Source organism: Syngnathus leptorhynchus, chromosome 5, assembly GCF_054491065.1.
Source record: "Syngnathus leptorhynchus isolate UIUO chromosome 5, UIUO_Slep, whole genome shotgun sequence".
Classification (NCBI taxonomy): Eukaryota; Metazoa; Chordata; class Actinopteri; order Syngnathiformes; family Syngnathidae; genus Syngnathus; species Syngnathus leptorhynchus.
Window position 1 is genome coordinate 3,237,501 of NC_141199.1, and position 14,075 is coordinate 3,251,575.

At 44.4% G+C, this 14,075-nt stretch overlaps 1 protein-coding gene across 5 annotated transcripts in view; it reads left to right on the forward strand.

Moving 5' to 3' along the window:
- tenm3 (teneurin transmembrane protein 3) overlaps positions 1–14,075 on the forward strand; it is a 329,857-nt gene that overhangs the window by 218,834 nt on the left and 96,948 nt on the right. For all 5 annotated transcript variants that reach the window (XM_085911853.1, XM_085911849.1, XM_085911850.1 and 2 more), the window contains 5 exons: positions 631–763; positions 2,057–2,185; positions 5,983–6,114; positions 6,179–6,314; positions 7,595–7,738. In XM_085911853.1, the coding sequence (XP_085767979.1) occupies positions 631–763; positions 2,057–2,185; positions 5,983–6,114; positions 6,179–6,314; positions 7,595–7,738 (674 nt within the window). The remainder of the gene's footprint in view (positions 1–630; positions 764–2,056; positions 2,186–5,982; positions 6,115–6,178; positions 6,315–7,594; positions 7,739–14,075) is intronic.

A 14,075-nucleotide genomic window follows, 5' to 3' on the forward strand; every position in this document is an offset into this window, starting at 1 on the left:
TTTATTTGGTATTGTGTCTTTGTAAGTTCAATGCTCAAGAAATGCAGTCCACATGTTTCCATATTTTTTCATGAAACGTGAACATTTAAGCGATAAAGTCACATATATGTTTGCATTATTCTTGTAATCTGCTTTATGATTTACTGATTTATATTTTTGGCACACTGTTTAGTAGAAATTTGTGAAGCTATTGTAGCAAACGCTTAAAAGATTTTAAGTCAAAGATTTTAATATGTTAACAATGCTAACTGGAGGAGATTAACAGTTTTTGCTCGTGGTTTTATTTCAAAACACACAGGACGACCTTTAAAAAAATAATTACATATGAATTCAGGAAAAAATATAACTATTAGATTATTTTAATCAGTCATGCACTCAAAATTATGTTTGGTTTTATAATAGAATGTATGCAAAGTATAAACAGTGAAATGCAAGTAATTTCAGTCACTATTTTTTTAAGCGACTGATAATATGGTTTTGATTTCACTCAGCAACTATTTATATTTGCCCAGTTGGATATGCCAAGTTTGATTTTAAACAAGTTTTTTATATTTTCAGACGCAGCCGAGTGACATCTATTGTCCAAATGTTTTTTTTATTTCAATTTCATTCATATCCTATATGCTGCAGGTTCGATTTACTGGCCAATGGTGGAGCATCCCTGACATTACGTTTCGAACGTGCACCGTTCTTGACCCAGTATCAAACTGTGTGGGTGCCTTGGAATGTATTCTATGTGATGGACACTCTGGCCATGAAGAAGGTGAGCTATGTATGTTTTCATTACTGGCTCAGGCACAGATGCATCCCTAGTACAAAATACGCTTTATAACAATCCTCTCAATTTACACTGTACACTGCCTTTTTGAAAAAAAAAAAAAAAAATCCTACTACCGTGGAGCCTCGATTTTCAAACGTTCCGGTTCTCGAACAAATCAGTATTCGAACAAAAAAATTTAGATTTTTTTGCTTCGGATGTCGGACGAAATTTCACTTGTCGAACCTCGCGAGATGAGCCGAGAGGACCCGTATGCCAACTGACTCCATTAGTTACATTCTCGTTACTCTGAGGATTGCATCAACTCTAACCATGCCTCCAAATGAAGCAAGTGGGAGCAGTAAAGCCATCCTAAAAAAGAGGCTCTTAAAGCAATGTGACAGTGAGCGCCCAGCACGCTGCGGTTGCGTGATGGGACAAAATTAAGCTCCCTGCACTCTGTTGGAAAGTACATTAGGACATTGAAAATATTTTCTAGATTTCAGCGACGGATCTGTCATAATAATGCGACCAGCGTGGTGTAGTTGCGCGGTCGGCATCGCGCTACGGTTGCGCGCTAGGTGGTGCGCTGCAGTTGCGCGATCGGACAAAATTAAGCTCCCTGCACACTGAGGTCCTCTTAAAATTTGGAAAGGAATCAGGACTTTAAAAATATTTTCTACATTTCAGCGACGGCTCTGTCACAATAATGCGACCAGCGTGGTGCAGTTGCGCGGTCGGCGACGCGCTACAGTTGCGCATTCGGTGGTGCGCTGCAGTTGCGCGATCGGACAAAAATGCACAAATGAAAAAAATGCTTAAAAAAGGCGATTTTTTTTTTTCGGCTAGTAACTGATTTTTTTTCTATAATTTGTAATGGGAAAACATGATTCGGGATTCGAACAATTCACTTCTCGAACAGCCAAAACCAAGGCTCCACTGTATTTGAAAAAAACAAAAGAGATAGTTCAATAGAAAATGTTGTCCAATAAATTAACTTACGTAAATGCCACGACAACTAGGTGGTTGGATAAACTGTATTATTCTTATTGACCTAATCGGCAGCATTTTTGTTGCATTAAGGTATGACAGAGAAGGCTGGCAACAAGCATTAGTCAGTCTCTTGTGGGATTACTTCAAATGGGAAAATTTGGAGTTTGGATTTGAAATCCTGAAATTAAATGTTGTTACTGTGACACCAGTCCTGGACCTTTGCTGAGACACCTCATATAGGCCTTGTTATTGCTGCATAGTCAGTGACAACTAATAATGGAAATATCTAACTGACATTTGTTTCAGGAGGAGAATGACATTCCCAGCTGTGATCTGAGTGGTTTTGTCAGACCTAGTCCTGTCATTGTCGCACCCCCACTGTCAATGTTCTACAGAAGTTCACCTGAGGATGGCCCCATCATACCAGAAACCCAGGTCAGAAATACTAAATAGGAGGCTAGATGGACATATGGGGCAAGGATGCTGTCTCGCGTTCTCTCTGCACGCAAATCTGACATTTTAAAGTGATCAAATTTAAATGTTAATGAAGAGCAACAAATCAGCATCATCCATCATGCGTGCATGCCCAATAGTGCATAAATGGGATGACATTTATTGTTTTTTAAGCATATGGTGTTGACTTGAAATGAAATGAAAAAAAATGGCTTGGAGCTCAAGGTTATGTTTTTATTATGAAATATATTCACCGCAGACATCTGTTATCTGTGTTGTTTTTTTGGTCAGCATTATTACTGATTTCCTTCTCTTTAGAGGGACTAAATGGTTTTTGCCAGCGTTTCCACAGGTATTCATTACAAAAACAGATTTAACAGACCTTTTGTTTTTGCATAACATACAAACTGCTACGGCGTGTGGCAAAATGATCTGACACATTTGTAGGTTTAATAAAATGCAAATAAATTAAAGAGACAAAAAAGTTTTATTTTTATTTTTGAAAAGTACATATAATGCCTTTTTTTGTTTCATTTCCTTTTCGTTTCCTTTTCGAATTATGTTATTTTGGTCTTACCGCTGCCACATCTTCTGGGGTTCTGGCGGTGCGATGTGGGCCGGTTGATTTTCGTTTCAATGATCCACTGGCTACGGAGTTAGTAACCCATAACAAGATCGTGTTTCGAGCAGGTACGGGATCATGTCTACCAAGTCTGAAGCGCAAACGGAACGCTCGTTGTGTTGCAGTTACAGATTCATCCTTGCTAAACGTTTCCACAATGAAAGCGCGATGCTCACCGGTCCAATTCATCTTAGCATGTGAAACAAAACAGAATAACATTATTCTAAAACGAAACAAAAACGAAATGAAACAAAACAAAACAAAACGGCATTATATGTACTTTTCGAGAATAAAAAAAAAAATTAATGTATTGGGGAGGGGAGGGTGTGATAAGGCCTGTCTAAAGAAGATGTAATGGATCTGCAATAGACAATAAATGTGTGGCTGATGAAAAGGCAATAGTGCAGTATAAAAAAAATCTAACAAATGGAATCAAAATAGATCAAGGAAGGACAACTTTGATGACCATGAGGTCCACACGTTTTAGTCATGCACCAATTCTCACGAGGGGTGTGGGATGAAAGAAAAATACATCCATCCATCCATTTTCTGAACCGCTTTGTCCCCACGGGGGTTGCAGGCGTGCTGGAGCCTATCCCAGCCGTCATCGGGCAGCAGGCGGGGGACACCCTGAATCGGTTGCCAGCCAATCGCAGGGCACACAGAGACGAACAACCATCCGCACTCGCACCCATACCTAGGGACAATTTAGAGTCTTCAATTGGCCTACCAAGCATGTTTTTGGGATGTGGGAGGAAACTGGAGTGCCCGGAGAAAACTCACGCGGACACGGAGAGAACATGCAAACTCCACACAGGGAGGGCCGGAGGTGGAATCAAACCCGCACCCTCCTAACTGTGAGGCGGACGTGCTACCCGTGCGACACTGAGCCGCCCACTTTTATCTTGTTATAAAAAATATAATAATAAAATCTGTTCTAAAAGCATTTACAGTATGTATTAAGAACTCTCCATGTTGTGTTATTCAGTCTTGTTTTTTGATTTGAGGTACACTGCTTTATTTTGTAGGCTGTTTTCAGGCGATACCACTTCCTGTTTCACATTTGTGTGCATACATGTTACAGTGGTACCGCAGTCATTGACGATGTAAGTGGGTCTAACCCTAACAAGAGAAATGAATGATCACGTGTCTAACCTTTAGGACTATGTAGTATTGCTCCAAATGTTCTTTTACATTCCTTTAGAGGTCCGCTTTCACGTGTTAGCAAGATTGCAAATTAGCATCTTTCCACTAACTCATTAGCCTGCCCAGTACTTCTTAACATGTTACATGCACACACGTATTTATATTTTCAATATTTATACGAGATATTCTGTATTTTATTTATACTATTAATGTATTATTTAGATGTTTGAAACAATGATTTAATGTTCTTAGGTAATGAATAATCTGTCTTGATTTCATCGATCAAACCAAAAGAACAGGATTTAAAAAAAAAAATCAAGCTCCTGGTTGTCTGTTGTCGAAAAATTGCTTTCTCTTGTCTCTTCTCTCTCTGGTAATGTTCAGTATGTGTGGCAGACACATTTTGGAATTTACCCTTGTATGTGATTCAAAAGAGTGACCCTCCATTCCAAAGCCCTTTCAGTTGAGCTTTTGCAGATTAGCATTTTTATTGTTCCTCCCTTTCCCACTGGCTTTTTTAAATCATCCCCCACATTCCACCAACTCTGAGGTGTCCCACTATTGACATCACAGTTCTTTCCTTTTTATGTGGCTGCCAAGTGCTCACCTCCTTCTGGTTGAACACTAGGTCACATTCAACTTATGCTGTTGGTCTTGCACTCAGTAAAACCCACACATTCAAAGTTTTAATACTATATGCAAATGCGCATATGCACACTAAATATTCAACATGTTGCATACCTTTGTCTTGAAAAGGCAAAATCATAGAAGTCATGTGTCTATACAATTAAAATATAGCACATTTAAAACTAATGAATAAAAAAAGTCACAGTGAACATCAACAGGTCAAGTAGGGACTGGTATGCTGAGTGTGTCATGATCTAAATCAAAGCAGCCCTCCTGCTTGTCCTTCACCTGCAGGTACACCTGATAAAATATGTACGTGAACATGTCTTCAAAGACTCTTCCCCGCTGTTTAGGAGACATTACTTGAAAGGATGTTTCAAGTGCAGCCAGATTTTATTACCAACACACTTGACCGTGTTTTCAATCAAAATGAACAAAACTTGGCTGCATCTCACTATTTTAAATCTGTGGTAGATCATCAAGTATTTTTCTCCCAGTTTTGAGTCATCTCCAATGACTGCCCGATTAACATTATGATGGTCCGTCCATCTAATGGTGGTGCACTGGGTAGCACGTCTGCTTCACAGTTAGTAGGGTGCGGGATCGATTCCACCCTCCCTGTGTGGAGTTTCCATGTTCTCCCCGAGCCCGCGTGGGTTTTCTCCAGGCACCCCGGTTTCCTCCCACATCCCAAAAACATGCTTGGTAGACGGATTGAGCACTCCAAATTGTCCCTAGGTGTGAGTGCGAGTGCGGATGGTTGTTCGTCTCTGTGTGCCCTGTGATTGGCTAGCAACAGGTTCAGGTTGTCCCCCGCCTGCTGCCCGATGATGGCTGGGGGCGAAGCGGTTCCGAAAATGGATGGATGGTCCGTCCATCTATCCATCACAGCATCCATTTTTTGCATGAGTGAGCTTGAGCCTATCCAGCGAACTGAGCAAGAAGTAGGGTAGACCCTGGGCTGGTCACCAGCTAATTAGGGTGCAAAATAGGTGAAGGTATTTGTATTTATCATACACTCCCATCATAATCACTTTCATGATAACCTTATACTTGAACTGTACAGAAAACACGTAGATTTCAAAATTATTTGCCAATAGAGGATAGCAATAAAAATAAGGCTATAAAGATAATTGCATTCTAAAAACAGATGGGTTCAAAAAAATCCAATTTGGGTCAAAATGACCAAATGATGATCCACTATTTGGGTCAATTTGACCAAACCCAAAAAACAAAAAAGGGGGTTGTTTTGTACAAAGAAAACTAGAACGTTTGGTTAAATTCACCCAAATTGTGGCTTGATTAATTTTTTACCCAAATGTTTGACTCAAATGTTTTAGTCCTATTCAATCATAGTGGTTTTGGATTGTATTCTAATCCACAGGTTTTACAAGAAGACACTGCAATCCCTGGCAGTTATCTCAACCTGATCTACCTAAGTTCAAGAGCTGCAGGTTATAAATCAGTCCTCAAAGTCACCATGACACAGTCATCTATACCTTTTAACCTGATGAAGGTGAGATATGAAATATATTCATGAAGATATGTTAAGGGAAAGATACAATTCTTATTTGCTTCAGGTTCATTTGATGGTGGCTGTGGTGGGACGTCTCTTCCAAAAATGGTTCCCGGCTCAGCCAAATCTTTCTTACACCTTCATTTGGGACAAGACAGATGCTTATGGCCAACGTGTTTATGGACTATCAGAGGCAGTTGGTAAGTGTGTGTGTGTGTGTGTGTGTGTGTGTGTGTGTGTGTGTGTGTGTGTGTGTGTGTGTGTGTGTGTGTGTCCGTGTGTCCGTGTGTCCGTGCGTGTGTGTGTGTGTGTATGTCATCGGGGGCACCCTTAGAAAAGCAACAGCGGGAGTCAGTTGATAAGGCAGAAAGATAGAGGTCAAAACCCTCTCTCTGTGGTTTTAAACCAGTGATTGCTTTTCTTTGAATGACAGGATCGTCCTAATACAGTAATCCCTCGTTTGTCGCGGATAATTGGTTCCAAAAAACACCCGCAATAAGTGAAATCCGCGAAGTAGGGTCACCCGCTCATCTGGACATTTTTTGTGCGTGTCAAGAAATGTGTATGAAACCATTTAAGTGCATGTTTTATTATTAGAACATTAAATAATTGTTTCAAACATGCAAATAATACATTAATAGTGTAAATAACACAGAAATGTTTGTATAAATATTGAAAATATAAATATTAAACGCGTGAGCGTGTAACATGTTAACAAGACGTACTGGTCAGGCTAACAAGTTAGCGGAAAGATGCTAATTCATGATCGTGCTAACACGTGAAAACTGACCTTTTAAGGAATGTAAACCAACATTTGGAGCAATACTACATTGTCCTAAAGGTTAGACATATGTGATTGTTCATTTCTCTTGTTAGGGTTAGACCCACTTACATCGTCAATGACTGCGGTACCACTGTAACATGTATGCACACGAACGTGAAACAGGAAGTGGTATCGCCTGAAAACGGCCTACAAAATAAAGCACTCTACCTCAAATCAAAAAACACGACTGAATAACACAACATGGATAGTTCTTAATACATACTGTAAATATGTTTTTAGAACAGCTTTTATTATTATTATATTTTTTTATAACAAGGTAAAAGTGTACATACTGTAAATATGTTTTTAGAACTCTTTTATTATTATAACAATTTTTCTATAACAAGGAACAACACTAAATATGTTTCATCATTATAAACATTTTTTATAAAAAGGTACAAGTGTATGCACTGCAATTGTATGGACACTCCCTGCCTTCTGCTGGCGTGTAGGCAACCTTCGTGCCTTATTCTCCAAACTAGAAGTTTTATTTTGAATTTGAATTTTTTTTTGATTTAGAAAAAAAATCCACGATGTAGTGAAACCGCAATAAACAAACCGCGATGTAGCGAGGGATTACTGTATTTATTTGGGGGGAGCACAGGTCCACAAAGCAGTTGAATAATTAATTGACCATGAACTCGCTTTGTCCCTTAGTGTCGGTGGGGTTCGAATATGAGTCTTGCCTGGACCTGATCCTGTGGGAGAAGAGAACGGCCATTCTACAAGGCTACGAGATGGATGCTTCCAACATTGGAGGATGGACTCTCGATAAACATCATATTTTAGATGTACAAAACGGTAGGAGGCTGGATTAGAATCAACACTGGACATGAATCATCACATATAGTGCAGACTCTACATTTACATACAGTAAATAAATTTATTCACATGCATTTAAGGCAGCAGTGGTTCAGTCTTTTGGTACGTTATTTTGGATTGGAGGGTCAGGGATGAAAGTATATGTGGAAAATGCAACAATTTATGAAGACATCATAGTTATGACTAACAGCGAGGCACCAGAAACCTTTCCAAATTATCTGAGATACCACAGTACCCATCATTGTGTCATTCACTCCTTTGCCTACTTAGCTGCCTGTATGTGGTCTGTTTCTTTTTGTGGGGTAATTCATGTACCGTATTTTCCGGACTATAAGGCGCGCCTAAAATTTTCTCAAAAGCCGGCAGTTCGCCTTATAGTCCGGTGCGCCTTATTTATGGATCAATTTATGAATTTGTTGATCCATACTGGTTGTACACAGTGCTCTGCCAAAATTTTCAGGACGTTTTAGTACAACTAGTAAATTACAAGGTCACATCGCTTACCAGCATTACGGCAACCGTGGTCAGGGGGCGTCACTGAATAAATAACTGTTGTACCTGTGAGGCTATTTTATGTCAAAATAGGATGCTTTGTTGTTTAGTCAGTTCCGATAATTTTTTTAGCCCTCGTTTGAGAAACGCGATTGTTTACACTTTGCTGAGGCTCATGGGAGTCTGCGGGCTGAGGCTCATGGGGGTTTGCGGGTGGCTAATGCGATAGTAATAGCTGCTATACGCACGAGGCTATTTCATGTCAAAATAGGCTGCTCTGTTAATGTTTCGAGTACATTTACGGATCGATACGGAAGTGAAACATAGGTAAGCAGTACCAAGGTGTTAGATCGAACTTTAGTCAATTCTGATCATTTTTTAAGCCCTCGTTTGAGAAACGCGATTGTTTACACTTTGCTGAGGCTCATGGGAGTCTGCGGGCTGAGGCTCATGGGGGTTTGCGGGTGGCTAATGCGATAGTAATAGCTGCTATACGCACGAGGCTATTTCATGTCAAAATAGGCTGCTCTGTTAATGTTTCGAGTACATTTACGGATCGATACGGAAGTGAAACATAGGTAAGCAGTACCAAGGTGTTAGATCGAACTTTAGTCAATTCTGATCATTTTTTAAGCCCTCGTTTGAGAAACGCGATTGTTTACACTTTGCTGAGGCTCATGGGATTCTGCGAGCTGAGGCTCATGGGAGTTTGCGGGTGGCTGATGCTATAGTGATAGCTGCTATACGCACAATGCTATTTCATGTCAAAATAGGCTGCTCTGTTAATGTTTCGAGTACATTTACGGATCGATACGGAAGGGAAACATAGGTAAGCAGTACCAAGGTGTTAGATCGAACTTTAGTCAGTTCTGATAATTTTTAAGCCCTTGTTTGAGAAACGCGACTGTTTACACTTTGCTGAGGCTCAAGGGAGTTTGCGGGTGGCTAATGCTATAGTAATAGCTGCTATACGCACGAGGCTATTTCACGTCAAAATTGGCTGCTCTGTTAATGTTTCGAGTACATTTATGGATCGATATGGAAGGGAAACATAAGTAAGCAGTACCAAGGTGTTAGATCGAAATTTAGTCAGTTCTGATCATTTTATAGGATAGTTTGAGAAATGCGATTCTTTACAGAGGGCCCATTGGTTATTGGCTAGTGGATGCATATCGCAACCCTAGTCAACCGCAGTTTGTTGCAGTATAGCTTCTATTTTATGCACTTTATAATACGGTGCGCCTTATATATGGGCAAAGTTTTAAAATAGGCCGTTCATTGAAGGTGCGCCTTATAATCCGGTGAGCCTTTTGGTCCGGAAAATACGAGAATATATCCATCCATTTTCTGAACCGCTTTGTCCCCACGGGGGTCGCGGGCGTGCTGGAGCCTATCCTAGCCGTCATCGTGCAGTAGGCGGGGGACACCCTGAACCGGTTGCCAGCCAATCACAGGGCACACAGAGACAAAAAAACGTTTGCACTCACATTCACACCTAGGGACAATTTGGAGTGCTCAATCGGCCTACCAAGTATGTTTTTGAGATGTGGGAGGAAACCGGAGTGCCCGGAGAAAACCCACGCGGGCCAGGGGAGAACATGCAAACTCCACACAGGGAGGGCGGAATCGATCCCACACCCTTCTAACTGTGAGGCGGACGTGCTACCCAATGCGCCACCTAGCCGCCTACAATTCAATGTCATGGTCACAAGAATTATCAATTAATTTAAAAAAGCAAATAATCCTTATTGCTTGACTGTTTTTAGAGTTCGTTTGTATTTTAGTGGCAACATGTTGTGTGACAATAACTTAAATTACTTTCTACAGTCCAAACTCAATATCATTAACTGTTTAATCTAGCATGCAGTAATAAGAGGATAAATTTAATTACAGTTGAATTTTTTTTTAATCCTAGCGGTTGTCAAACTGATTGTTTTTGCACAGGCTTTAATCAACGAAGCGTAGGAGAGGTATTGAAACAGTGTGGGGAGTGTGTGCGCGTTTGTCTGTGTGTGTGTGTGTGTGTGTGTGTGTGTGTGTGTGTGTGTGTGTGTGCGCATGTGTGTGCGCATGTGTGTGCGCATGTGTGTGCGCATGTGTGTGCGCATGTGCGTGCGTGCGTTCGTGCGCTTAGATATGTACATATGTGTGCAATCAATTTAGCAATATTAGTTAAAAGTGCTTGTTTTGTAAAAATGTTATCCCATATTGATTTGTTTTTGATCCAGCAGTTTCAGTTATTTAGAATTCTGTCAAAAATGTAAATTTTCTATACCACTTATCCTCCTTAGAGAAACAACAATCCACTGGTTAGAAGTGAATACTCGGTGTCCATGATATAATTCTACCATTTCATTGCATAATGGTTAAACTTCATTCCTGCAGACAATGCAGGTGATACTAAAAAAAAAGGAAGACCCCAAAAAAAAGACCCGGGATAGGTAGGGTGTGATAACCGTTTCATTGTAATGCCGTTGTTGCCTATGGAACATCACAGAATGTCCTACCACACTAATGGAGACAACAGGTTTGTGTTCAGCTCACTGTAATAACTACTGTACATGTATTCTGTCCCTTCTTTGAATGAGTGTGCCCATCACTGTAATGAGCTGATGAGCCCAATGTAGACTCCATTGTTTTCCACCGTAAGACTGAAAGGTCACCCCTCCCTGAGTCGTCACCTTATCGTGGTGGAGGGGTTTGCGTGCCCCTATCATCCTAGGAGCCATGTTGTCTGGGGCTTCATGCCCCTGGTAGGGTCACCCATGGCAAAAGGGTCCTAGGTGAGGGGCCAGACAAAGCACGGCTCAGAAGACCCCTTACGACGAAAAAAATATATGGATGTCGTTTTCCCTCGCCCGGACGCGGGTCACTGGGGCCCCTTCTGGAGCCAAGCCTGGAGGTGGGGCTCAAAGGCGAGCGCCTGATGGCCGGGCCTTCGCTCATGGGGTCCGGTCGGGCATAACCCGAAAAGAAGACGTGGGTCCCCCTTCCAATGAGCTCACCACCTATAGGAGGGGCCAAAGGGGTCGGGTGCATAGTGAGCTTGGCGGTTTGATCCCCGGCTGCAGAGGCTGGCTCTATGGACATGGAATGTCACCTCTCTGGCTGGAAAGGAGCCCGAGCTGGTGTGTGAGGCAGAAAGGTTCCGACTAGACATAGTCGGACTTGCCTCCACACATAGTTTGGGCTCTGGTACAAGCCCTCTCGAGAGGGGCTGGACTCTCTTCCACTCTGGAAGATTGCCCCCCGGCTGGGCGCCAGCACATAGGGGTTCACCCCGGTGAGTGAGAGGGTAGCCTCCCTCCGCCTTCGGGTGGGGGGACGGGTCCTGACTGTTGTTTGTGTCTATGCACCGAACGGCAGTTCAGAGTACCCACCCTTCTTAGAGTCCCTGGAGGAAGTGCTGGAGAGCGCTCCTTCTGGGGACTCCATCGTTCTACTGGGTGACTTCAATGCTCACGTGGGCAATGACAGTGAGACCTGGAAGGGCGTGATTGGGAGGACCGGCCCCCCCGATCTGAACCCGAGCTGTGTTCTATTATTGGACTTCTGTGCTCGACACGGATTTTCTATAATGAACACCATGTTCAACCATAAGGGTGTCCATGTGTGCACTTGGCACCAGGACACCCTAGGCCGCATTTCGTTGATCGACCTTGTAGTCGTGTCATTGGATTTGCGGCCGCATGTTTTGGACACTCGGGTGAAGAGAGGGGCGGAGCTGTCAACTGATCACCACCTGGTGGTGGGTTGGCTCCGATGGTGGGGGAAGATGCCGGTCCGACCTGGCAGACCCAAACGCTCTGTGAGGGTCTGCTGGGAACGTCTGGCAGAATCCCCTGTCAGGAAGAGCTTCAACTCCCACCTCCGGCAGAGCTTTTCCCACGTCCCGGGGGAGGCGGGGGACATTGAGTCCGAGTGGACCTTGTTCCGCGCCTCCATTGTTGAGGCAGCCGACCGGAGCTGTGGCCGTAAGGTTGTTGGTGCCTGTCGTGGCGGCAATCCCCGAACCCGCTGGTGTACACCGGCGGTAAGGGATGCCGTCAAGCTGAAGAAGGAGTCCCGTTTTGGCCTGCGGGACTCCGGAGGCTGCTGACAGGTACCGGATGGCCAAGCGGAACACGGCTTCGGCGGTTGCTGAGGCAAAAACCCGGGCGTAGGAGGAGTTTGGCGAGGCCATGGAGAATGACTTCCGGACGGCTTCGAGGAAATTCTGGTCCACCATCCGGCGTCTCAGGAGGGGGAAGCAGTGCACGGTCAACACTGTTTACAGTGGAGATGGTGTGCTGCTGACCTCAACTCGGGATGTCGTGAGTCGGTGGGGGGAATACCTCGAAAACTTCCTCAATTCCACCGACACGCCTTCCATTGTGGAAGCAGGGCCTGAGGACTCTGAGGCGGACTCTCCAATCTCGGAGGTCAAAGTCACTGAGGTAGTTAAAAAACTCCTCGGTGGCAAGGCCCCGGGGGTGGATGAGATCCGTCCGGAGTTCTTAAAGGCTCTGGATGTTTTGGGGCTGTCATGGCTGACACGCCTCTACAGCATTGCGTGGGCATCGGGGACGGTGCCTCTGGATTAGTAGACTGGGGTGGTGGTTCCCCTCTTTAAGAAGGGGGACCGGAGGGTGTGTTCCAATTACAGGGGAATCACACTCCTCAGCCTCCCTGGTAAGGTCTATTCAGGAGAGGAGGATCCGTCGGGAGGTTGAGCCTCGGATTCAGGAGGAGCAGTGTGGCTTTCGTCCTGGCCGTGGAACAGTGGACCAGCTCTACACCCTCGGCAGGATCCTCGAGGGTGCATGGGAGTTCGCCCAACCAGTCCACATGTGTTTTGTGGACTTGGAGAAGGCGTTCGACCGTGTCCCTCGGGAGGTTCTCTGGAGGGTGCTTCGGGAGTACGGGGTGCCGAGCCAATTGATAAGGGCGGTTCGGTCCCTGTATCACCGATGCCAGAGTTTGGTCTGCATTTCCGGCAGTAAGTCGGATTCGTTCCCAGTGAGGGTTGGACTCCGCCAAGGCTACCCTTTGTCACAGATTTTGTTCATAATTTTTATGGACAGAATTTCTAGGCGCAGCCGAGGCGTTCAGGGGGTCCGGTTTGGGGACCTCAGCATCGCGTCACTGCTTTTTGCAGATGACGTGGTGCTGTTGGCTTCTTCAGTCCGTGATCTCCAGCTTTCACTGGAGCGGTTCGCAGTGTGAAGCGGTTGGGATGAGGGTCAGCACCTCCAAATCTGAGTCCATGGTCTTCGGTCGGAAAAGGGTGGAATGCCCTCTCCGGATCAGGGATGAGATCCTGCCCCAAGTGGAGGAGTTCAAGTATCTTGGGGTCTTGTTTACGAGTGAGAGCAGGATGGAGCGCGAGATCGACAGGCGGATAGGTGCAGCGTTGGCAGTAATGCGGACTCTGTACCGGTCCGTCGTGGTGAAGAGAGAGCTGAGCCAAATGGCAAAGCTCTCGATTTACCGGTCGATTTACGCTCCTACCCTCACGTATGGTCACAAGCTATGGGTCGTGACCGAAAGAACGAGATCCAGGATACAAGCGGCCGAAATGAGTTTTCTCCGCAGGGTGTCCGGGCTCTCCCTTAGAAATAGGGTGACAAGCTCGGTCATCCGGGAGAGACTCTGAGTAGAGCCGCTGCTCCTCCTCGTTGAGAGGAGCCAGATGAGGTGGCTCGGGCATCTCATCAGGATGCCTCCTGGACGCCTCCCTGGGGAGGTGTTCTGGGCATGTCCCACTGGTAGGAGACCCCGGGGACGACCCAGGACGAGCTGGAGAGACTGTCTCTCGGCTGGCCTGGGAACGCCTTGGGATCCC